General features: G+C 48.8%; 1 protein-coding gene and 1 long non-coding RNA gene across 6 annotated transcripts; one reads left to right on the forward strand and one right to left on the reverse strand.

The window, feature by feature from the left end:
• Positions 1-542: 542 nt before the first annotated feature.
• Positions 543-10,221, reverse strand: ODF1 (outer dense fiber of sperm tails 1). The gene is made up of 2 exons (XM_045454012.1): positions 9,775-10,221; positions 543-1,105 (listed from the first exon to the last, which is right to left on the reverse strand). Exons 1-2 carry the CDS (start codon positions 10,089-10,091, stop codon positions 673-675), a joined length of 750 nt encoding a protein of 249 aa, XP_045309968.1. The 5' UTR covers positions 10,092-10,221; the 3' UTR covers positions 543-672.
• Positions 10,222-10,317: 96 nt separating this feature from the next.
• Positions 10,318-23,182, forward strand: LOC123585644. Of its 5 annotated transcripts, none has more exons than XR_006706339.1 (6): positions 10,318-11,152; positions 12,216-12,350; positions 14,590-14,759; positions 15,652-15,774; positions 22,157-22,364; positions 23,073-23,182. It is a non-coding gene; the product is annotated as an uncharacterized LOC123585644 (long non-coding RNA). The 5 variants fall into 5 exon arrangements; XR_006706338.1 differs by having other exon boundaries at positions 22,157-22,313; XR_006706341.1 differs by lacking the exon at positions 23,073-23,182 and adding an exon at positions 11,246-12,073 and having other exon boundaries at positions 22,157-22,981.
• The last annotated feature ends 924 nt before the right edge of the window (positions 23,183-24,106 follow it).

The raw sequence follows: 24,106 nt of genomic DNA on the forward strand, positions 1-24,106 counted from the left end.
TGCCTCCAAGAAGTTTCAGGGATTGAGAAGAGCAGATAGTTGAAATCGATCACAGGGAGGTTGCACACCATCCTGAACCCGAGCTGGCCGTTCTCCCCAATCAGTTATGTTGAGAAACGAAAGCTGCCTAGGGACACCCCACCCTCGGTCCGTGGACATGCTTCCCCTCAGTCCCGCGCGTTGGCACTCCGATCTTTGCCCCAGTAAAACCCCGGCCCATTTCGCGGGCCGAGCCACACTCTGCGGTGCTCCCCACTGCGGCAGCTTTAACAGTGCTTGCCTTCTACCTACCTAGTCGCCGTGTCTGCTTTCCCAGTTTGGTTTGTGGGCTAGGCCATTTCACTGGATCTTTTGGAAAAACAGTGTGGGGATGCCCACCCAGAAACTATCTCTTCCTGGGATTTGGCGGTAGCTGGTGCGGAGGAGGACTCAGAGCGGGCAGACCTCCGCAGCTCGTCTCGTGCCCCACCGCCAGTCCTACGCCCACCCACCAGGCAGGGTTCCCGCAGCGACTGAACCAAGAGACCTGCACACAGCGCGGGTGGATTGCAGTTATGTATTCAGTTTCCTACCGACTTAACTAACATGGGCCGCGGGAAGAGGGGAGAGAAACACTGGAAGAGCTGCCGGGCTGGAGTAGGTGCCTTTCACTAAGTCATGCGTTCCCACGCTTTACAAAAGCATCTTCCTACAGGAAAAGCGACTCCCGCAGGGATAGCAGGGGCTGCAAGGGTCACAGGGGTTGCAGGGGCTGCAGGGGCTGCAGGGGCTGCAGGGGCTGCAGGGGTTGCAAGGGTTGCAGGGAGAGGTGCAGGGGTAGCAGGGAGACTCGATCTTGACGCAACTGCCGAGCCCGTAGGAGTACGTCACGTCTTTCTCGTCCACGCAGGGCGGCAGGCTGAACTCTTTGCAGATGTTCATGTAGCTGTACTTTTTCGACCCGAGGCAGTCGTACCTGTTCTCCCGCTCTGCCGACACGCACACCTTTCCGTCCTTCACCCGAACTTTGACTTGATCCGGTTCAAAGCCGCACACGTTTACTGATCCTAAAATGTTACTGCTACAGCAAGAGGAGGCCAGAATTCTATTTGTTGTTCTTCTCAATCTGGAAGTTAGAAAAAAGGAGAGGGTGGGGGGAAGAAGCTCAGATCTCAGACACAGCTTGAGAAGCAATATTTTGATCTGTTTCTCATTATTATTATTATAATTTTTTTTTTTTTTTTTTTTAAGTTAGCCCTGGGCCCCTCTTGGGGCTTGAACTCAGATCAAAGGTCAAGGGTCACATAGTCTACCACCTGAGCCAGCCAGGCGCCTGATCTCTCTCTCTCTCTCTTTTTTTTTTTTTTTTAAATTTTTTTTTTTCAACGTTTATTTATTTTTGGGACAGAGAGAGACAGAGCATGAACGGGGGAGGGGCAGAGAGAGAGGGAGACACAGAATCGGAAACAGGCTCCAGGCTCTGAGCCATCAGCCCACAGCCCGACGCGGGGCTCGAACTCACGGACCGTGAGATCGTGACCTGGCTGAAGTCGGACGCTCAACCGACTGCGCCACCCAGGCGCCCCTCTCTCTCTTTTTTTTTAATAGTAAAAGGAACACTAGTCATTCTGAAAAGTCAAACTTTTCCCCAAGTGTATAAAGGAAACACTGAGAGTCCACCCGTGTAAATCGCATTCCGCCACAGGTAAACCTCTGTTAACAACAGATGGTTGTTTGAAGTTCCAGATCTTTCTCTTGCATTTAAATCCCAGATCCTCCTTTTATTAATTGTGGAAACTTGCCTTAGTTTCCTCATCTGTAAAATGGAAATAATAACAGTACCAACACCATAGGTTTTTTGGAAGATTAGATGAAATGATGAGCGTTGCTTAAGATTGTGCTTAGTGCGTTAGAAATCTTGCTTAATTATTACTGTGATCATTATTATTACTACTATTATATGTAGACTCTTAAGAGTTTCTTTAAGGGGATGCAACTAATAAGATATCATTTAAAATCATTATAAAGATGTCTTTCAGCCTCAGAACCCAGCCCTGCTACCCACAAGATTAGAGCCACCACTGGGCCGTCACACAGACCCAGCCTGAAAGTTCCATCAGCAAATGACAAGGCAAAAGTGCCCTGCCTCTGCCCTGCCCACCGGGGCCTGTCTCTTCCTGCCACTGTGAGACTGCTCCAAATGCTGGATGGCTGGCACCCTCTGGAACAGTGAGCTTGGAGGGGTCGTGAACCGGATCCGGGTCCCATCAGCGTGCAAGGGCTAATTGTGTACCTCCCTGGCCCCCTCCTACCCCCTGACCTCCTGTTGACAGCTTGAAATCCATGTGATGGGGTATTTATACTATGGAAATGGGAAAACTCTACAAATGAGGGCTTTTTATCTCCTGTCTCCCACTCCCACGTGGCTAGTTGTTAAATACCACTGTCTGCGGCCCCTGGAGCGGCAAACACGGGTCCCCGGGGTCCCTATAGAGCTGCCTTGTTGCCGCTCAACAGTCCTGTGTGAATCCTTCATAATAACAAAGTAACAACAGCAGCTCAGGCTAATTGAACACCTGTGGTGTGTCGAGAACTAGTAACACAAAGTGCCTAAGGGCACAGGCTCTGGAGCCAGAGCATTTAGGTTCAAGCGTTGGTTCTGCCGCGTGGACAAATTACTTCGCTTCTCTGTGCCTCAGTTTCCTCATCTGTCAAATTGGGACAAGCGTAGTAACCTACTTCTAGGGTTGTTGGGAGGTCTAAATCAGTTAATGAACGAAAAGGATTTATTGTAGTGCTTGGCACACAGGTTGGGCAGCCCGGCATTAGCCTTATGTGCTCTGGCTTTCCCTAGGGTCCATTTTCTTTCTACTTGGCGATCCTTCCAAAGACAACCTAATGTTCTGAAATGGTCTTCTTTTTATCCTTTAACATAAAAAAAATTTTTTTTTAAACTCCGTGTTCTAAGAGACACTCCTGGCACATCTTGCAACACTCGGCCTCCAAAGGAAGGTTTTGGAGCACGTGATTTCTAGAACTTCTTCCAGTTTGACAAGTCTGAACTTTGCAGTTGGATGATTGGTTTGAGATACCTTTTTAGTTCTTGCCTTTTAGGCTGAATTTTGTTTGTACCCTGCTTTTTGTTAAAGAAGTTATATGAGTTCATTGTAGAAAACTTAGAAAATATACAGATAAGCAAAAAAAAAAAAAAAAAAAATGGAATAGGTCGCAAAATACCGGTAATCGTACAGAGCATCTCACATTTTGGTGCTCGATTTTCCTCTGTGTGTGTGTGTATTTCTACATACATATGTAGATTCTTGTGTGTGTTCTTATGAAGTCATCCTCTACGTACTGATCTGAATCTGTATTTTTCACATGGTTGGCTTAACAAGCGTGAGCCCTTGTACCAAAGGTTCCGAAGCAAGGCTCTTAGAAGCTAATTTGCAAAATGACGCAATGGACTGCTGTCCTGGAAGACACCAAGGCCAACAGAAACAACTTGCGCAAGGCACCCAGAGGACTGTGAGGGTCACTGAGCTGCATTTCCGCCTCCGGCCCCAAGGAACCTGGGGAGCATGGGGTACAGATGTCTTTCATGCCCTGGGTGTGCCAGGGTACCCACGGGCCATACTAAGGAGAAAGGAAGAGAACTGGACTTAAAAAAAAAAAAAAAGGGGCGCCTGGGTGGCGCAGTCGGTTAAGCGTCCGACTTCAGCCAGGTCACGATCTCGCGGTCCGTGAGTTCGAGCCCTGCGTCGGGCTGTGGGCTGATGGCTCAGAGCCTGGAGCCTGTTTCCGATTCTGTGTCTCCCTCTCTCTCTGCCCCTCCCCCGTTCATGCTCTGTCTCTCTCTGTCCCAAAAATAAATAAAAACGTTGGAAAAAAAAATTAAAAAAAAAAAAAAAAAAGGTCTTTATCTCTGTGGAAAAAACAAAACAGGAGAAAACGCACTCTACTCTCCCTGGATGGGCAGAGAGGAGCTCACAAAGATGTCCCGTGCCCTCTCTGGATGGGCCAGGGCTGGGAAGCCTGAACAGCCAAAGGCAAGAGTGAAACAGAGAGCAGAATGGGTGCCCCTGGATCTCTCCGGAACCTCCCATGGTGTGGACGTGGAATGAGAAACCTCAAACCCTGGCACGAAGGACCACGAAGGTCCTCACAAAACAGGACCAAGGACCCCAGGCAGGGGTGCCAGGACCCCTCACTACTGCTAAACTGATTCTGCTGAAGGCCTCCTGCCCTCCCAGATATGGATCTGGGAGCCAGTTCTACAAGCCAAAGTGGGCTTCCAGATCCTTCTCCTCCTGTCATCAATCTGAAGTCTTGGAGTGCAATTGCATGTTGTTGTTGTTGTTGTTGTTCAGATTCCCCCTCTTTCTCTGGCCGGGTCACTCTGGCCCCTTTGCCCCTGCGGCAGCTGCACAGAGGTCTCACAAATCTGAGTCTTTGGGAAATTGCCTAAAAATTCTAGGCCAAGGGAGGTGTCTCCTTCCTTTTGCTTCTTGGTCGGGGCTGATCTGCGGGGTGGGGTGGCTTTAGGAGAAATTGCAGGAGCCACATTTTACTTGTCAGATTTAACTGACTCCTGTCTGGCCAGGTACCTATCACCCCACAAGGGATTTTCCATGGCTCTGTAGTGTTCTGGGCAAAGGTGGTGGGGGTGGGGGAGGTTGCCTCCTATAGTTGTTATTGTGAGGCTGGAGCTTGGCCACAGCAAACATAGGGAAATCAGCCCCCTGGCTCGTTGCAGAATCCTCTCAGGGAAGCTGAGGGAAAGCGAGTGGACAGATGGGGTCCATGACTGCCACTCGGGAATATGCGTCTTCTCCCTCCTCGAGCTGCAGTTCACCTGAGTGTATCACCAAGCTCCCGAATGTGCAACACGCTGCCCTCAGCAACGGTGAGCTGTACGGTCAGCCATTTTCACAAAGCCGTAAGTGAGCTTCAGCCTGGTGCTGAATGAAATAATGAAGGTGTCAAAAAGAGGCCTATCTCCACTCAGGACCAAAGGGAGGTAGGCCTTGGAGTACTGTGCTTTTTCTCCTAAGTTTAGACCCCTTCCAAAGACCCACAAACTCTATTCCTCCTTTTCAACTGCTCTTTCCCTTTCTCTTCTTCCTTCTGTCTCTTCCCCTTTCCTGCCTTGTCTCTCTTCTGACTTTTGGATGATATTGAAGAACAGTGTCACTCCGCGGGGGCAGGGTAGCAAATACAGGGGCATCAGAGGCTCCAGCAGTGCTTGTTGGAACACAGGTGGCTGGACCCCACCCCCAGAGTTTCCAACTCAGCGGCTTGAGGGAGGAGCCAAGAATTCACATTTCTAAGCAGTTCCACCTGATGCTGGTCCCGAGCCCATTCTTTGAGAACCACTGACGGGCTGGTTAAGCACAGGAATCCCAGACTCAGGCAAATCTGGCTTTCCCAGCTCCTAGTGGTCAAGAACACTGCTCCTGAATCTGTTTCATCATCTCTAAAACAGCCAAGACGTCGCAAGGATCAGGTGAAGACGAAAGGCGGCACATAATTTTCGCTCGATAAAGGGTGAGTGTCTTTATCAGGCTGGACCGGGCTCCACCTTCCTCAGACTTCCCTGAAACCTGAGGCTTTAAGTGACCCAGCCTCAAGTCCTGTGTCATTAACCAATAAGGTGAAACCAGATAATAGACATGCCTTTGGCCTAGATGGACAGCCATTCCTGCCCCTACCCCCTGGGGTGACTGGGCTCGGAGACCTGTGGGTATGAAGGAATTATGGGGAGGGGTAACAAGGGGCCACACTCTCTTCCCCCTCTGCAGGGACTCTGAGGGAGAGACTGCTCTGCCCTGGCCTGTGGATCAGAGCAGGGGAGATAGAAAGAGTTCCCTGAGGTACGACTGGGCCCACAAAGCACTCACCAAGAGGCTGTCATTAGCCTCACCAAATAAGAGCCAGTCGGTGAAAACCTTGGTCTTAGAACAGGAAGGGGTAAACAAGGAACGAAATGAGAGGGCCAGTTTTTGAAGTTTGCAGAAGATGGTGCCCCTCATGTGGGGATTTTCAAGAGAAATTGAGACCCATCACAGATAGTTGGGTAAGTGGAGGAAATCAGGCTGAGTTTCTGGGTATTAAGCAGCAAAGGGTGCGAGCCTGAGCCCAATGAGCCCCTCCAGCTCAGCTGCAAATCCAGCATTTGTCTGCAAGGCACCGGGGGTCGGAGCTGAGAAGGGGGCTCCGTCCATTAGATGGTCAACCCCTAAGGGCAGGGCTGAGGAAGGGCTGGTGTGCATTTGTCTGTGCCCCTTCGGTATAGAGGAAAGGGAAGCCCACGAAGTGTGGTAGTGAATCGGGCGCAAACTTAAGACAGGCTAGCGGCATGGCTTCTTACAAAGGGAACCAGATTCAGTCACCGTAGTCCCTCTAAATCCAGAAGAGGAAGGAAGAGTCAGGGAAATTGCTAGTGCTTGCGGTGCAAAGGGTAGTTGGGGGAGGAAAAGAGAATATCAAAGAAGGTAAAAAAAAAAAAAAAAAAAAAAAAAAAAATGGAAGTACTTACTTGAGTCTCTACTAAGGAAGATACTGCCAAGGTGCTAGGTAAACAATGGAAATGGATTGGACCTTCTATACCTGGTCTAAAAACACACACGTACAACACACACTCATCAATCAACTAACATACACGCAAGAATGCTCAGGAAACTTATGGGAGAAATGAGCCTTCTTAACCAGTTGTGAAAAGAGCAGGTTGACTCTCAGACAGAAAGACAATTCCAATGGGGTAATGGCAGCTATAGACCAGGGAATCTTTCCCGTTGGACAAAGAACCTTCAGGACAATGCAGCCTGGCATCAGAAAGGGCATGTCATACCTAACCAAACTGTTAGCGTTCTTTAAAGGGATAGAAGATCATGTGAATATGACTTCTAAACCCACAAAGCCTCAGGCAAGTTTTCACAGCAAAGATTGTTTAAAAAAAGTGAATCAACATGATATTTCTGGATCTACTTAGTCATGGATTGGGAGCTAGCTGAGAAATAAGGAAAAAGAAGCTTTTCACTGGAAGAAAAAAATATTAATAGTAGGAGTCCTCTGGGATTGGGGCTGGATCAGGATTTAACATTTTCATCCATGGTCAGGAAAATTGAATATTTAGGTTTGCAGGTAACAACACAAAGCCTTTCTGGATAGTGAAATGTCAAGCTATCAGAAATAGAGCATAGGAGGGTTTCACAAGGTGGTATGAACGGGAGGAAAGTGGCTGGGAGGAGACACAGCAGGCAAGACTGAGGTCATTTCCAGAAAGGACTCAGCGTTATCAGTTCAGAGACCAGGGAATTAATGTAAAGACATCACCAGCTTCACATACTGCCTCAGGCACAGGAAAAAAGTCAGCACAATCCAGACATTGTCAGGAGAAGTATCACAACGCATAGAAAGCATCATCTCTTATATAAACCACACTGCTGAGAAGTAAGTTTGAGGTTGTGTCTATTGCATGCCAAGAAGTAGGGGCTCCTAGAGCTGGTGGAGGGCACCCGGGGGTGGACAACAGAGAGGCACCCTTATCTGAAGAGCCTGGGGAGGAGGGCCAGTCAGGAGACTAAGGCTGGAAGAACTTGGATCAAGGGTATTCAAGGATTCAGAGGCACAAAGATGGTAGATACAGGCCTGCTCACAAGTAACCCTTCATGTAGACCAATTAAAGAAGGAATTCCTAACTCCCAGTGTGCAAAACTTATATAACTTGATACTCTGAGCAGTAAAAATAAAAACTATTTCAGGGGCACAGAGGTGGCTCAGTCGGTTAAGCATCCAACTCCTGATTTCAGCACAGGTCATGATCTCACAGTTCATGTGTTCGAGCCCTGAGTTGGGCTCTACACTGGCAGTGTGGAACCTGCTTTGGGTTCTTTCTCTCTCTCACTCCCTCTCTCTCTCTCTGCCCCTCCCCTGCTCTCTCTTTCTCTCTCTCTCTCTCTCTCTCTCTCTCTCTCAAAATAAATAAACGTTAAAATAAAATCTTTTAAAAAAAATTTTTTTTAACGTTTATTTATTTTTGAGACAGAGAGAGACAGAGCGTGAACAGGGGAGGGGCAGAGAGAGAGGGAGACACAGAATCTGAAGCAGGCTCCAGGCTCTGAGCTGTCAGCACAGAGCCCGACGCAGGGCTCGAACTCACAGACTGTGAGATCATGACCCGAGCCGAAGTCAGACGCTTAACCGACCGAGCCACCCAGGCGCCCCTAAAATAAAATCTTAAAAAAAAAAAAAAAAAAACTGTTTCAAATTGAGTGTAGATTTGTTTAAACGCAATAGCCCCATCCCAGACTATTGTCAGAGGTCCATTCCTGATCTTGGTGACTGATGACTTGGACAATAGTTGCCCTATTGTCCTTTCTTCTGGAACATCCTGGTCACTGTTATCAAGTATCTGTCTCTGTCTCAGGCTCTATCTCTCCATCTGTCCATCCAACTATCCATCCACCTACCTATCTATCTAATCTATTAATCTATCACCTGCCTCCTTAGCACAGAAGGCAGCACGTCAGTCTCAAAACCTATTAATTGATTGTTGGGATAGGAACAATGTTGTTTAAGGATAGAAACTTGCAACGAGTAGTAAATAAGTCTCAGAGATCTAGTGCACAGTATAGTAAATATAGACAACAATGTTGCATTATAATCATCAAACTTGCTAAGAGACTAGAATGTAAATATTCCAACCACTAAAAGGAAATGATAATTATGGAACACGGGAGAGGTGCTAATTGTCACTACAATGGCAATCATTAGAATATAGAAATGTATCAAACACGCTATAAATTTGCACAATGTTACGTGTCAAGTATATTTCAATCAAAAAATCTATCATCCATTTGTGCCCATCTTTTTAAGAGTAGTAGCATATTAAGTAGTTTTTCTTGCCTTTTTCACGTAATACATCAACACATAAAATACTTCATCAGCCTGCTTTACATCTACTTAGCACCCTAGTGTATAGACGTACCATAATTTATTTAACCAGAGGACAGTACTTTCAACAATTGTTTTCGTCAGTTGTACCAGACCGGATGGCATGTAGCGGAAAGTTAGAAAACCTTCTCCAGGCCATAAAAGGAAATGCAATCAAACAAAATTGTAAAAAGTGGCTTTAAACATTACCCAATTCAATTAAAAAACCCTCTCGACTCTGTTCTGAAAGCTGCGACTCTCAGGTCTGTAGTTCACGAGCACAACCTTTGCTACTGCCGGAGAGGGCGCCGAGGTAACAGGCCCAGCTCCGGATGGGTTTTAAGTGGGCCTGGGGTTGGGGCATGGGAGAAGGGTTCTCCTACAAAACCGAGGGAACGCCTCTGTTGTTCAATTTTCTCCCCTGCTCTTAGAGCCTCTGGCGAACATTAAGGATTTGATCAATTGTTATTGCTTCTCCTGTAGTCATTTCTGTAAGCCCAAATCTACTCAAATCACTTTACTCATAACCAGAAAAAATGTTTAGTTTGCTCCTTCCAATAGCTTTTTAATGACACCTCCTATTTCTTTCCCTCATTAAAGCCGCATTATTTATCATGTCGGCCCTCCTACCATAAACCAACACAACCTTGGCAATCGACATCATTCCGTTGTCTTTTGAGAATCTTACAGTTCCTGTCCTGGACCCATTTACTCTTCTTTTCTTAAATCTTTGCTAAAATTACCAGAGTTATTATCTTGAGCCCTTTTCGTCTTTGTCCGAGTACCAGCTGTGGCATCCCCTCCCCCATTTCAGCTCAGAAGGTTAATACACCAGCTATGAAAAATCGTAAAACGTGCTTTTACTTGGCAAGCTCTCTCTTTTCATCTTCTATGGCTCTAATGGCTTTCCTCTCCAAACTTCTGAGAGATGGTCGCAGGCAGTAAAGCTTGACGTCACACAGGCAACACGGATAGAGGTCGCACAGGCCACAGGAGCGCGCTCGCTTCGAGTAGCACAGGCAGTACGGGTAGGGGTGCAGGTCGCAGCAGCAGTATGGGTGCATGTACAGGTCGCAGAGGCATCGCGTGCATTCGTCGATGCATCTCAACTGCCTCAGTTCTCGGTCCACCTTCTTTATGTCCCTTCTAACACTGTCCAAAAGACAACTCAGTGCAGCCATTACAGTCACACCTTATTGTTTTGTGAGTACCTTTGGGAAATGGCACTCAGGGGGGAAAAAATTGTTCTAAGCTCTTCTCAGAAGTTTCTTTTAAAAATAAATGAGGCCCACATGATTCACTTACTTTAAAGCTTGTGTTCTATGACCTCACCACCCTCCAAAGTATGTCATAGTCTTCTGGTTACCATGTGAACTGCACACAGTCACGGTCTCCAGAGGCCCTCCTTAGAGTCACAGAGCTACTCGCAGAACCATCCTAATGTTGAGATCTCATTTACCTTGAAGTTGGATGGGTCCCCTCAAGCAGTCATGGCCCTTTGGGGTTCATGGGGGTCACCGTCAATGTCCTTGGCTTGTGTCTGTCCTTAGGCCTGGCTACGGCTGCAAAGGTCTTGGTGTGGGTGATGGAAGGAGCTGCCTGGCTCCTTTCTCTATGCCCTTCCAGCTCCAGCCTTGACTTGACATCTAGCCTTGCCCCTTATACTCTAGGATTTGTTCTGACCCCTACATTTCTACACGTAAAAAGCTTGCTTTCTTCACAGAGCTTTCCTGCGGTTCTTCTTACCAAGTCATCTCAGGTCAGCCTTTGTCCTTGACCTTCTTAGCCCCAAGTCTCTGAGTCCTGCCCATTCTTTGCTATCTGGTATCCTTGCTGTCTCAGAACCTCAGTTCTCCAGTGCCTGGGGTCCTGCTCTTAAACTCCCATCTCCTGGTGCTCAGGCTCCTGTCCGTCACCACCTCCCAGCAACTTCACCTCGCTCTGTGCCCAGGCTTCTAGATGCCTTGTCCCCAAGGGATTCCCAAGTGTTGACCCTTGATACTCTTGTAGCCAACTGCCTGAAGTTGCTTGAAGTCAACTGCCTGAAACCCTCATTTGGGCCAGTTTCCTGTGCTCTCAGCTGGATCAATATGCTGGACCTTGGGCTCAGCCTCAGTCTTGGTTCAGGTACTTCTACTCCTCTGGGCCATTCCCCTCAACCTGCTCTCCAGCTCTTAAATCCCCCTTTTAAGACGTAGGGTACTTGAGGACAAGCGGTTGGATGTGGCAACCAGAGAAGGAGGTAAGAGCCAGGTTTGAAGGGACTTGTGGGCCGGCTAAGGAGTTTGAACACTGAGCACAGTGAAGAATGACTAATTTTCTTTTCTGTTGAGAGAAATTGAAAGGAAAGTCTGATAGCTGCATAGAGTCCCCAGCATTGGAAGGGGACAACAGCAGAGGTGACTCCTGATGGAAAGCAAGGACTGCCGAAGTCTGGACTGGGGATCATGGCTGTAGGATGGCAAGAAGGAACCCAGTGGGGTCACCTTCCCCTCCCATCCACTCAGGCCCATCCAGTGTACTCTCCGCATGGCAGCCAGAGTGATTTTCATGTGTAAATCTGTCATCCTCCCCAACCCCACCCACCCTTTTCTGTCCTCCTAGAGCAAGGGCCAAAATCCTTATAAGATGCTGAATAATAGGGCCTTTGCCTACCTCCCCATCTCCACCCCCATCATTATTCCTATAATTCATTATGCTTCGGCCACAGTGGCCTTTCTCAAAGTCTCACTCATTCCACCTCATTCAGGACTTGTGCATACACTATTCTCTCTGCTTAGAAATTAAACTCCCCACCCCGTGCCCTTGATCTAGTTAACTCCTGAGGCATTCTTTAAATCTCTTCTTAAAGGTCCCTTCCTCAGAGAAGCTCTCCTGGTCCCCCAACTAAGCACTTACAACTCTGCGTACTCCTTTCATAACATCGTTTCTCTGTTTCCCCGACTAGACTGTGAGCTCTATGAAGGCAGGGACCTCGTCTACTTTTGCTCACCATTAGATACCTAATGCAATGCCCAGGGCTCAAGACTTACTCACTAAGTGAACAAATGAGTGAATTAAACAGAACTTCGTGAACAGAATGAGGACGGAGTGAGGGAGGAATCCGTAATGATTCCTAGGTTTCTAGCTTGGCAGGATCGTTGCCATTGACTGAGGAAGAAAAGTAAGTTGGGGGGATATGCTGAATACGAGGTACTGACAACTTTAAGGTGGCAATGTGGAATAGCCTGCAGATAAGTGGGTCTGAAACTCCGAAGAAGGCTTGGCCAGAGATAGAAATTCAGGAGTCACAATTCCATACACAGTCGGAATCCTGGAGTGGCCAAGATCATTCAGGAGAAGAAATAGATTGAGAAAAGAAGAGGGCTCAGGTAGAATCACTCAAGGAACAATAACAAGAAACGGAGGAAGTGATGGAGTTCATGATGACTCATAGAGAGGTGAGAGCCTCCTACACTGAAGTCCCTTGTGTATGACTAGACCAAGCCTAGTATTCCCCAGTATTCCCCAGTGTTCTCCAGCTATGAGCCAGGGGGCCCCTCTCTGTGCAGATGAGATGTCTTAGTAAAGAAAATAAGTTTCCCTGGAGGTATTAGAATGGGAGGCTGGCCCCTGACTCACATGGGATATGCCAAAGCAAAAATGAATCATCCTCCTCTATAGACAAATGCTAAAGTCTTTCAAGAGTGATTCCACCCAATTCCGAAGAGTGAACTCTGTTAATAGGAATATGGCCCACTTTTTTCCTGAGGGCTCACTGTAGGAATTCTACAGATTTCTCTAGCTCCAAGTGATAGACTTCTGAACTCTTATATCATGATGAATTCTATCCCTTAGCAAATGTCAGCAAAGGTTAAAACAAGCGAGCTTTTGGTTTTCGATTCTTAAATACACAGGTTCAGGAATTTAAGTACACACGCCTGAATATACAGGGCACATTATGAAGATGGTTACAGCTTTATTTTAGCTAGGGTTCTCCTGTGACCCTATTCTGCCCGTGATTTTACTCTTCATCCTAAAGCATATTTTCGACATCATTTCAAGTGACTTAGCAAAGGTTAACGGCTCCGTTAAAGATCATATGGAAACGGGATCCATTCAGGTCAGAAGGAGTAGAAACTCACCAGATTCTACAGAAACCCACAGAAGTGATCTACAGTCAGTCTCCTGAAGCATAAGCACAAGGAGCTTCCATGGGCTCTAACATGGAGGTGGGGGCCCTTTCCCACATAGCAGTATGTCTGTGGAGGCTCCCATCTACCCTGGCTCATGTCCAGATAGAACCTGGACCATGGGACTTTTATAGGCTGCGTATATACATGAGTAAACTTCCTCGTTAAGATTTGAGGAGTGGATATGGTATTCGTGATCACCATCCTGCTTTGCCTGGGACTGAATAATTTCCTGGATGTGGGTCTTTAATGTCAAAACTGGGCCAGGGGATGCAGGCTGGAGAAGAAGGTGGGAATACAAAGTGCCTGTGGTGGTCCATCCACAGTATGCCCAGTTTAAATGGCGGGGCTGGCCTCAGCAAGGTGCAGTCCTGTGTTTCTGCTTTAAAGGCTACTAAGGAGCCTCATCCTGAGCGCTGAGTTGTCTGTGACAGCGGTAGGCTCTGATTCCTCTTTCCCCCACCCTCTCGTGTACCCACAGCTCCCTTCTCCTCCCCTTCCCCTTGAATTCTGCAAGACAAATGGTTAGCTCCAATCTGGATTGTTCTTGATGACGACAGAGACCAAAACATTTCCTTGAACTTCACGCTGGAATCATTCACACGTAAGAGGACATTTCCTTGGACGCCTGCCAGACACAGAAGGGCTTGCTTCTACCGCAGGCAGTGTCCTGATTAGTTTGAGGGGGTCGAGAATGTTTATTCTCCATCTACCACCACGTAAGTGCCTAACTCCTAACAGATGCTTACTTGAACAGTAATGATAGTTTACATTTAATGAGTACGTGAGTCTGTCTGTGTCAGGCTAATCCTCACAACAACACTATGAAGTAGAGACTATCCCCATTTTACAGATGAGACTGAGGCACAGAGTTCACCCCCAAGTGGCAAAGCTAGGGTTCCACCCAGGCGGTCGGCTTCCAGTCTCTGTGTCTTCAAAGACCAGTGGCCCTTAAGACAATTTCTCTTCTCTCTTCACCTTAAAGATGAAAGAGAAATTCAATTTGAACATTAGGATTTGGGGATTTCCTGCTTCTGTCTTTAGCCATACGCCTGTAGCTTGATTGCTGCACATTTTGTCCTTCAAACGGAGTAATGTGCTTTGCTAAACTGCTTCGCCCGGGGTCCCACCGACAGTCACCCTGCCATGGGTGTGACGGCTTCCCGAGTGCCTCCTCAGGGACGCGGATGCAGTCCTCAGGAGGACTTGTTTCCTCAGGAAACAAGTTTCCCCTCTCTCCCAAAAGAACACCTCTTACCAAGAATTCCTTCCCTCACGCAGCATGGAGGGCTTACTTTGTAAAGAAGCAAGAACTTTCTCTGTCAACTCATGCCAAGGAAGATGCATGCAGAACAAATAATTCCCACAAAGGAGATGCCACCTGTTTCTGCCATGGTTCTCCACAAGGCAGTGGCTTTTCTGCCTCTAGCTGGGGTTGCTTTTAACCGAAGAACATGAAAAGGAAATCCCTCTTTTGACTTAATGTTCGTCTGACTTGGCTTTGCAGGGAAAGCTCCTGGGAGCTGAAATATATCCAGATTCCTGACTCTTTCTCAACGCCCTGCAGAAACCCAGCAAAGACAGGACAAGGTACGACCCTCGATGCCAGAGCTGGAGAGACGCCAGGACCCAGGGTCCCTCTGAGCTGAGGGACAGGAAGCCCAAGGAGGAGGTTAGGTGGGTCTTATTCATCAATATGTACATATTATTACAGACTATGTAATCACTTAAAAATAGTAATAGCAAACCCATTACATGTTAATACAAGTAATGCGTTTTTATGGGAGCTCTGTTTTCCATAACAAAAAAAAAATGAAAATGGTGGCAATATTTTGCATTTTTACAAATATTTCCAATGTTCGGCTTTATAGAGGATGGCTAAAATATCTCCTGCTGCCTTTCAGCCTGTTGTGATATGTCCTCTTTTGTCACCGTACGTTTGCATTAAGTAGAAAAGAGAATCTGGCTTTGCACAAATGTGTAGTTGAAAAAGGAAGAACACTTCACACCCCCGAAAGGGTCTTAGGATCACATGTTGAGAATCGCTGCTTTACTTATAGTTCTGGAGGTTATTCAGTACCTTGGCGCTTCAAAGTCACAATAACTACACTTTCCCTAAAGCATTTAAGTCAGCCTCACATTGTGGAACTTTATTATAGAGCTTTTGAGGCCTCTGCCTACCTGTTGGTCCCCTTCTCAAAGAACCGAACCCCAGGGCGCCTGGGTGGCTCAGTTGGTTAAGCGTCCGACTCTGGGTTTCGGCTCAGGCCATGATCTCCTGGTTGGTGGGTTCAGTCCCAGCATTCGGCTCTGTGCGGACAGCACGGAGCCTGCTTGGGATTCTCTCTCGCTCCCTCTCTTTCTCTGCCCCCCTAGCCCCCTGCTTGTGCTTGCTCTCTGTCTCTCAAAATCAAAGAACTAAAGCCCACTCCCACCCATCAGGGGGAACATCTGGGGAGACCCCGGTAAGAGTCCTTCTAAGAAGCGACCTGCTTCCCTTCCTAGGTCTAAATTTCTGCACCAAGTGAGGTCCCCAACCATAGCTACTCAGCCGGGTTCTTTCTTCCAGGACTTGAGCATTTGGGGACACGGACTAAGGGAATTTGAACTAAGAAATCGAGGCTGACAGTGTGGGTCAACCTCCTTAGCTGTGGAGTCCATGACTTCTAGGTCCTCCTTCAAATCTCCAATGGTGAGACTCCTGTTTTAATGCGTTGCTAACTTATTATCCCATTTATTTGTTCTTCTAGCAAACTTCCAAAGGTCAATGGCAACCCTGCTTCGGGTGAGCCCCACTTCTCTCTCCCTCTCTCTCTCTCAGTCCCTCATGGGATTCTCTCTCTCTCCCCCTCTCTCTCTGCCCCTTGGTCATTTCAGCTCTCTCTCTCTCTCCCAAAAAAAGGAAAAAGCAGCTCTCTCTGTTAGCTGTTCTGTCAGATAGGGTTCTAAGCAGCAATGATAACTACGCATCCTGGGCAATAGTCGAGGTGTTGGTCACGTGTTTGTGCATTCTGTCCCCACTGCTAACCCTTTGGGGTGGCTGTTGTCACTGTTTCACAGATGAGGGATCTGCAGCACCCAAAAGTGAAGGCACTTTCCGCGACTGCCCAGCTGGCAAGTCCCAGAGGAGAAGGGTGTGCCTGGGGCCATCCCTGCGGCCCCAGGCACGACCACCACAGGCCTTCAGGGCTGCCTGCCCCTCCACCAGCCCCCCTAACACTTCCAGTGGGAGATGGCGTTCTTGGAAGCGGGCACAAGGATCTCCCTTAGGGAAGAAACTCTCTCTGTTCAAGAAGGGGAGGGGGAGAGGGGTCAGAGGAGAGAACGCTGAGGGATCGGGAGCCAGGGCGGAGAGACCGTTCACTCCTTGTGCCTTAGAAACCAACAAACAGGATCTGCAGGGTCTAAGACATGAGCCAGAAGGGGGAGGAGAGGGAGGAAGGTGAGGCGCAGGCCAACATGGTCACTAGAAAATTCCTCGGGCAGGAGGGTCTTTTATTTAACATACTCTTTATTGAAGAATAACATCCATACTGAAAAGTGACAAATCAGAAGCATCTGGCCGGGTGAATTTCACAAGTAAACATACCCACAGAACGCATACTTACATCAAGAAAAAGGGCGTTCTGAGCATGCCAGAAGTCCCTGTCCTGCCTCTTTCTTGGCGTTAGCCTCCCCGCCTGCTCTCTGGTTTTGCCAAACACTCATTTTGCCTGTTTTTGAACTTCAGGTAAAGGGAAATATACAAAAATCTGCCTCTCACGTCTCACTTCTCTGAGTCAACGTTCCAGTGGTCTCATCTCCGTTGGGACCTGCAGTTGTGTTTTGTTCCTTTTCATCGCCGTGTGGTAACCTGGGACCTAAATGCGTCGCGCCAACGCGTGCTTCCTCCGTGGATGGGCACGTGTAGGTGGACACGTAGGCGTTCTCCATCTGGGGCTGTTGTTGGGACTAAGGCCATGTGTGGTCTTTCTCACACACACCTGGGCGAACACTTAGAGCGTTTTTGTGGGATGGAATCGCTGGCTCAGGGTACAAGGTATGCACATGTTCAACTCGACCAGACGCTGCTGAACGGTTTTGCCAAGTGTGTGTACCCGTATGCAATCAGTAGCGGGCTATTTTTTTTTTTTTTTTTTTTTAACGTTTATGTATCTTTGAGAGAGAGAGAGAGGGCAGGAGAGGGGCGGAGAGAGGGGAAGAGAGAATCCCAAACAGGCCCTGCACTGTCAGCACAGAGCCCGGTGCGGGGCGTGAGCCCCCAAACTGTGAGATCATGGCCTGAGCTGAAATCAAGAGTTGGATGCTTAACCGACTGAGTCAGGCACCCCGGGAGTGGGTTATTTTTAGGACCAGAGAATGTCCAGTCTCTGGACGCATTTGTGCTAGTGGGATAGAAACTTCCACCCCCTCCTCAATGTTCAGTAATATCAAGCACATCTCACAGATCGCTTATGTGATTGGAGGGGTTTTTTTTTTTTGACAAAAATCAAAGCATAAGCTGAGGTTCGTGGCAGGGCCACGCTGATGTAAAACAGAAAATAGCACGTGGGAGCGGGTGAGGGACCCATGAGCTGTGGGTGACACCAGAAGCCCAAGCCCCGGGATGACCATGAGAATGCCAGTCCTCTATAGGGATCTTAGAGGGCACCGTGGGCATGCGCAGAAGGACCCGGCCTCGAAGTAGCCAGGGCCAGAGGGACCTCAGCCGACTTTTGGATCACACACAGAAAAGGAGGGAAATAGTCTGCTTACTTTGACACGAAGCAGGAGACGGCTTTGTTGCGCCAAAGGCTCCGGGACACAGAGCAAAGCCCTGTCGCCTTCCACCCTTCCCCAGCAATGGCCCCAGATGTGCCCAGAGCAGGAGGCCTCGAGGAGGTCCCAGCAGTGCTAACAGAGGCGTCCAAGAGCAGTGCGGTTCCAGGAAGCTGCCAGAGGCAGCACCCGTGCTGGGAGTCCCAGGAGATGGCACCCTTAGCTAGGATGTCAGAACTGCCCTGGGAAAGGTGACGAGAAACCTGCAGGTGGCTTCTAGGCTAGAGGACCAGGAACATCCACAGAATGAGCTGGAGCAGTAGACTCGCAGTGGGGCGGAGAGGGCCATTGTGAGCTTCTGGGAAGAGTTGTGCAGAGCTCCCCTAAATAACTAGGAAAGGCTCAGCAGAAGGCTGGGGGTGCCCAACCATGGGTGGGCACCACCCAAAGAAGAGTGGTTTGTTACTGTTTAAGTTACTCCTCCAGGGGTGCATCTGGGTGGCCAGAGAGCCAGGGTATAGTCAGAATACTAATAATGCCTGAGTTTATGTTTCTCTTTTTAAATTGTATTTACTCCTAGTTTTGGAAACAAGTGTTTATCTTTTACATAAACAAAACTGGAGTGTTGTTTTCCTGATGTTTCTCAAAGATCTGTCCCCAAGCCCCAGCTTTTCACAGGGTCCTAGTTACACCATCCCCCACAGCAGTACAGTTCACCGCCAGAAGCAGAGAAATGGGGGTGGGGGGGTGGGGGATGGTTGCAGGTGGGGGGTGGGGGTGGGGGATGGTCGTGGGTTGGGGGGGTGGGGGGATGATTGCAGGTGGGGGGTGGGGGGGATGGTCAGGGTGGGGGTGGGGGGATGGTGAGGGTGGGGGGTGGGGGGATGGTGAGGGTGGGGGGTGAGGGGATGGTTCTATCATCTCCTGGAGTTGCCTCGTCTCTCTGATCTTAATTCGGGAAACTCCACTTTCTCAACTCAGTCCCTCAGTCTCTAACTTTCTTTTTTTTTTTTTTTTTTCAACAATATACTGAAGGTTTTTTGTTTTGTGTGTGTGTTTTTTTTTTTTTACTGTTTATTTATTTTTGAGGGAAGGGAGGGGCAGAGAGAGTAAGGGGGACAGAGGATCCCAAGCAGGCTCTGCACCGACAGCAGCAGTGAGCCAGATGTGGGGCTCGAACTCACGAACCCGAACCCATGAGATCATGACCTGAGTGGAAGGAAGTTGGATGCTTAACCAATTGGGCTACCTAGGTGCCTCCTGAAGGTTTTATTTATTTAGTTTTTACACTCATGGGGGACTGAAGTCCCTGAACAATCCCCCCAGCCACCCCTGATCCCCCTCCCTCTAGCCTATGAGTTCCTCCTCGCCTCTCGCCCCCTCCCTACCGAACAAGGACTCCGGGGCTCATCTGAGCTGGGTGAGGGGGTGACAGGACACATTCCCAAAGTGAAGGGGAGCCGTGACCGCAGACATCAACACGCACCTCGCTCCTTCTTCCTCGGTGCCTTGGCCAAGCGGCTTGCTCTGTGTCACCCATGCTCGAGCCCCTCTGCTTAACTAACGCTACTCAGGCTTCAGATCTCAGTTCAAACACCACTTGCCCTGGGCGTCCGCCTCCTCTCTCCTCCTGTGTCTTGTCCTGCCTCAAGCATGCATCACAGTGGTGACAGTGTGCTCCCATGTCCAGAGCCTAAGCCTGCCTCGTGCACCCCTGTGCACGTAGCGCCCGGCACAGTGCCTGTCACACCACAGACGACAGAGAGGATCGTTTGGGTGAAGGGACTGACAGAACACGCAAGAGGCTGCAGCTGATGGCAGACAAGCAGAGGCGGGGAGGAAGCGCCAGGCAGGCAGGGGTGTCTGTTAGACCCACACCCCCCCCACCCCGCTCCGCCCCCCGGACCTGTCTCCTCCCCTTTGGCTGTGGACTGCTCAGCCGATAGCCAGCACCACCAAAGGATGAGACCAGCCTCCCCGACTTTGAGCCCAGGCATATCCTTGTGGGGGGGCTCTAAGGTTCCCACACCGCTGGCACCTTCAAGGGGACGACTGAAGGAGACTTCGTCCAGTTCTATTGCCACAGCACCGTCCTGCAGGACTTTCTTGCTCCTCCCACCATCCCCTCCTGTCTCTCGTGGGATATATACGTGCATATGCACGTTTGAACCGTTCGTTGGTCGAGATGGGGATAGTGAGTGATTTGAATGGATGTATGATAATGTGACTGAAACACTGAACTGGTACCTACAGCTTACTTGAACCACCTCCCACACCTCCCACACACACAGCGCTCTTGTATTATCACCCCTAAGAAGATTATTTTTACTGTAACAGAAAGCCCAGTAAAAGTGAAAACGAGGCTAGAAAATAAAAGGGATTTGTTACCTTAAGATAATTAACACATATAATCTGCATGTGTGTACAGGAGGGCTGCAGGCATGGTGTGATCAAGGCTTCACCTCTCTGGGCTTCTTCCCTCTCTGCCCTCCTCAGAGGGTTGGCCTCCTGCTCAGGCCTTCTTCCCCTATGCTCACAAGATGGCTAATAATAGTAACCAAGGATACACATTTCCTGAGTTATGCCTGGATGAGAAAGAGTGTCTGCACTATAGCTCTCAGTGAGTCCCGGGCTTCGTTCTGATGGCACCAACTGATGTCACATGCCTAGTCCTTATTGCTGTAAAAAGTCTTTACTCTTATGATAGTGCTCAGCGCGTCCTGTGTAAATACTCGGTCTGGAAATTTCAAAGTCTGCGCTTCTCTGGGATTCCATCTTTAAGAACAAGGCTGATAGCTGCTGCCCTTTCTTCTCTATTTCACCAAGTTGTAAATGATGCAGGACCTGGCACCGAGGTCTCCCAGGGCTCCCGGGGAGCAGACGAGTGTTTCCTGACACTTACGTTGCTAGTAGGACCATGGCCAAAGTGAAGGTTCCTTTGATCCACAAAATTATTACCCCCTTCCCATGGCCGACCATGCCAGCAGGCTTGAAATCCCTGTACCTACACTGCCCTGAAAATAAAATGCGTCCTCCCCAAGTGTCTGTCATACAGTGTAATGGGCTGAATTTTGTCACCCCTGGAATTCATATGTTGAAGTTCTCCCAATATGACTATTTGAAGTTGGGACCTATAAGGAGATCATTAAGGTCAAATGAGGCCATATAAACGGGCCTTAATTCAATATGATGGGTGTCCTTATAAGGGGGAGGAAAAGACACGAGGGAGGTGCACAGGGGAAAGGCCACGTGAGGTCTCAGTGACAAGGCGGCCATCTGCAATCCCAGGAGGGAGGCCTCAGAAGAAACCAACCCTGCAGATACCTTGAACTTAAACTTCTAGTTTCCAGAACCGTGAGAAAGTAAATTTGTGTTGTTTCGGCTGCCTGGTCTGTGATCTTTTGTTACGGCAGCCAACCAGACCGACGCACTTGGTTATGATCCGACTTCTCAACAGGATAACTTGTCAGCAGCGGTAGACCTGTGAGGACTGCTTCTCCAGCGACAACTGGCCCGATTTGTAGGATTTGCCAGGCACTGTGGTGTAAATGTCCTTACCGTGGCCCATTTTAAGGTGGCGGTGTGCTATCACTGATGATCTACCAAGCCGAGAAGAGATGTATGCCATTAAATTTCACCAGCAGTCCCACCAGCTAGTGGCCCAATGTTTGTCAGCCAATCCCAGGAGCAAATATTTATAGTAGCTCATTGTATAGCAGGATCTCGTTTGCTTAATTTTGTTTTGTTTTGTTTAATTTTTTTTAATGTTTATTTATATTTGAGAGAGAGAGAGAGAGAGAGAGAGAGAGAGAGAGAGAGAGAGAGAGACGGTGCGCAAATGGGGGGGGTGGGCAGAGAGAGAGAGAGGGACACACAGAACCTGAGGCAGGCTCCGAGCTGTCAGCACAGAGCCTGACGCGGGGCTCAAACTCACAAGCCGTGAGATCATGACCTGAGCCAAAGGCATGACCTGAGCCTTAACAGACTGAGCCACCCAGGCTCTGTTTTTGTTTTTGTTTTTTTAATTTTTTTAATTTTTTTTTTTAATTTTTTTTTTCAACGTTTATTTATTTTAGGGACAGAGAGAGACAGAGCATGAACGGGGGAGGGACAGAGAGAGAGAGGGAGACACAGAATCGGAAACAGGCTCCAGGCTCTGAGCCATCAGCCCAGAGCCCGACGCGGGGCTCGAACTCACGGACCGCGAGATCGTGACCTGGCTGAAGTCGGACGCTTAACCGACTGCGCCACCCAGGCGCCCCTTTGTTTTTGTTTTTAATGGTATTTTACTAGCTTTGCCTTATTCCCACCCCTAGGCTAGGATTCTCAGAACCAGAAGTAGCTTGAAAATAAAGCCCTCCATGTTTCCTGCTGTCTCTCTACTCCTCATCTTGTGCACGAAATCTGGTTGGCACACTTATGGAACCAGTTCCCCTTGAGGGTCGAAAGTGGCAAGGATATTTCCCATCTAACGTGAGATCTGCATTTTCGTCTCTTCCTTGTTTCTTCACCCGTGCAAAAGAGGTAGTTCCCAGAAACCTCTGCTTTCTTTCCATTTCCCCAACACGTTAGCCTACCTGGGAAAATATGTGCCAATTTTATATCCCTCATGGGTTTCACATCTCTCCCCAGAGCGGTTCTTTAAAGTATTTCAAATCCACACCTGAGCATCGGGATTACTTAGACACAAATCTGAATGATTAATTGGATATTTTGCACTCCACTTCAATTCAGGTTGTACAGAATGTGTTCTACCAACCTCTCCCACCCCTGCCTGTGGCTGCAGCTAATGTTGAAGAATCTCCCTATCCGTATACCATGGCTGCAGGCAACATCTCCATTTCCTTTAGTGTGAACTCTGAGTCTTTACTGAGTGATTACTAGCCGAGGTCAAAAAGAAAACCCTAGCCACTTCCATGACCTGAAATGCCTTGTTCCCGTTTCTTCTGTATGTCTCCACTTCCCTAGGAAACTGGGCTCCGCTGTAGGCAGGCTGCTGACTTTTTGTTCAGGAAGCATGTGCTAGGCATCAAGCATCAGCTCCTGGCGGGGAACAAGCTGGTGTTCACACCGCTGGGTGCAGAGCTCGCCCTTGATGGCGCGGTCGGTGTGCCCTCGGGCCCAGTTACTCCGCCTGTTCTGGTCCCGGGGGGTTCCAGTATGGCACATTTCGGTGATGGTCCTGCAGATACTGCTGGGTTTTTTTTTTTTTTTTTTTTTTTTTTTTTGCAGGAAGATCTCCTATGAATCTGGGGACTGGCTGAGGTGTGCTGAAACAGGCTTGTGCCAGTGGAGAGACCTAATCTGTGCCTCTCCTCTCACTTTCATGCTCAGTGATATTGTGTCGGTAGTCGGTACGGCCATGGGGGCAGTATTTACCCGAGGGAAGCCAGCAAACAGTACAAATCAAGACTAATTCTTTTTTTTCCCCCCAGAGCGCCCACTGACAGCACGTCACTGGAAATACCCCTTTAAAAAAATCTCTCAGAGGAACCAGCAGCCTGTGCAATTAGAATCTTCTCCATGCCACTCCCCACCTCTCTGGAAGCTCCGGTGCTAAGTGGGCGCAAAACAAATGTGAATTACACAATCTCTCTGGAAGGGCCCGTTTTCTTTTCAGTTCTCATCGATCGCCAACCCCTTATCAGGATTTCTGGTAGACTTCGCTGACTGCAGAATCACAGTTCCCCTGCCATGTTCTTTTCATTACGTTGCCTTCTCTGTGGGTTTATTCCTAATAACCCTCGGAGCCAACAAGCAGGGCTGTCTGCTCGCAGGGGTTCCAGAGCCCTAGGGAGGATTGCTATGAATACGGATTTCGAGGCCCAGCCTCCAAGACAGTCCTATCTGTGGCTCTGGGTTGGGGCCCAGGAATCTGTATGTTGAATAAGCTCCCTGGGTGGGTCTGGTGGAGGCAGCAGAGGCCCAGAAACCTGGGTGGGGCAGACTTTTGGAAACCGCTGCATAAGTGTCTGCGGATATGCGGGGCTCCTCCGAGGCAGCTTGTGTGTTTGTTCAGAGCCAGCTGGGGTTTTCCTGGTTGACAGGCAACGTATGAGGGCTTTTGCTCGGTCATCCTTCAGCCCGGAAGACATGGGGAGTCTCAGTGACCTTCCTGATGACCCAGGGACACAAAGGCTGGCTCGGAGGTCCAAGAGGGGGTGAACTGATTACCTGCCTCTTGAGAAGCTCAATTGCACATCATTTTCTAATTTGTCATTTCCAAATGAAGCCCAGAGGCTGCCAGGGGAGCTCGGCTGCGCCCA

The sequence above is a fragment of the Leopardus geoffroyi genome, chromosome C3, assembly GCF_018350155.1.
Source record: "Leopardus geoffroyi isolate Oge1 chromosome C3, O.geoffroyi_Oge1_pat1.0, whole genome shotgun sequence".
Classification (NCBI taxonomy): Eukaryota; Metazoa; Chordata; class Mammalia; order Carnivora; family Felidae; genus Leopardus; species Leopardus geoffroyi.

Excerpts from the sequence above, each read along its gene's own strand:
- ODF1 (XM_045454012.1), bottom strand. The coding sequence starts at position 10,091 with ATGGCTGCACTGAGTTGTCTTTTGGACAGTGTTAGAAGGGACATAAAG. Across the intron at positions 1,106-9,774 it reads GAAAAGAGAGAGCTTGCCAA|ATTGAGAAGAACAACAAATA; the intron begins GTAAAAGCACGT and ends TCTAACTTCCAG.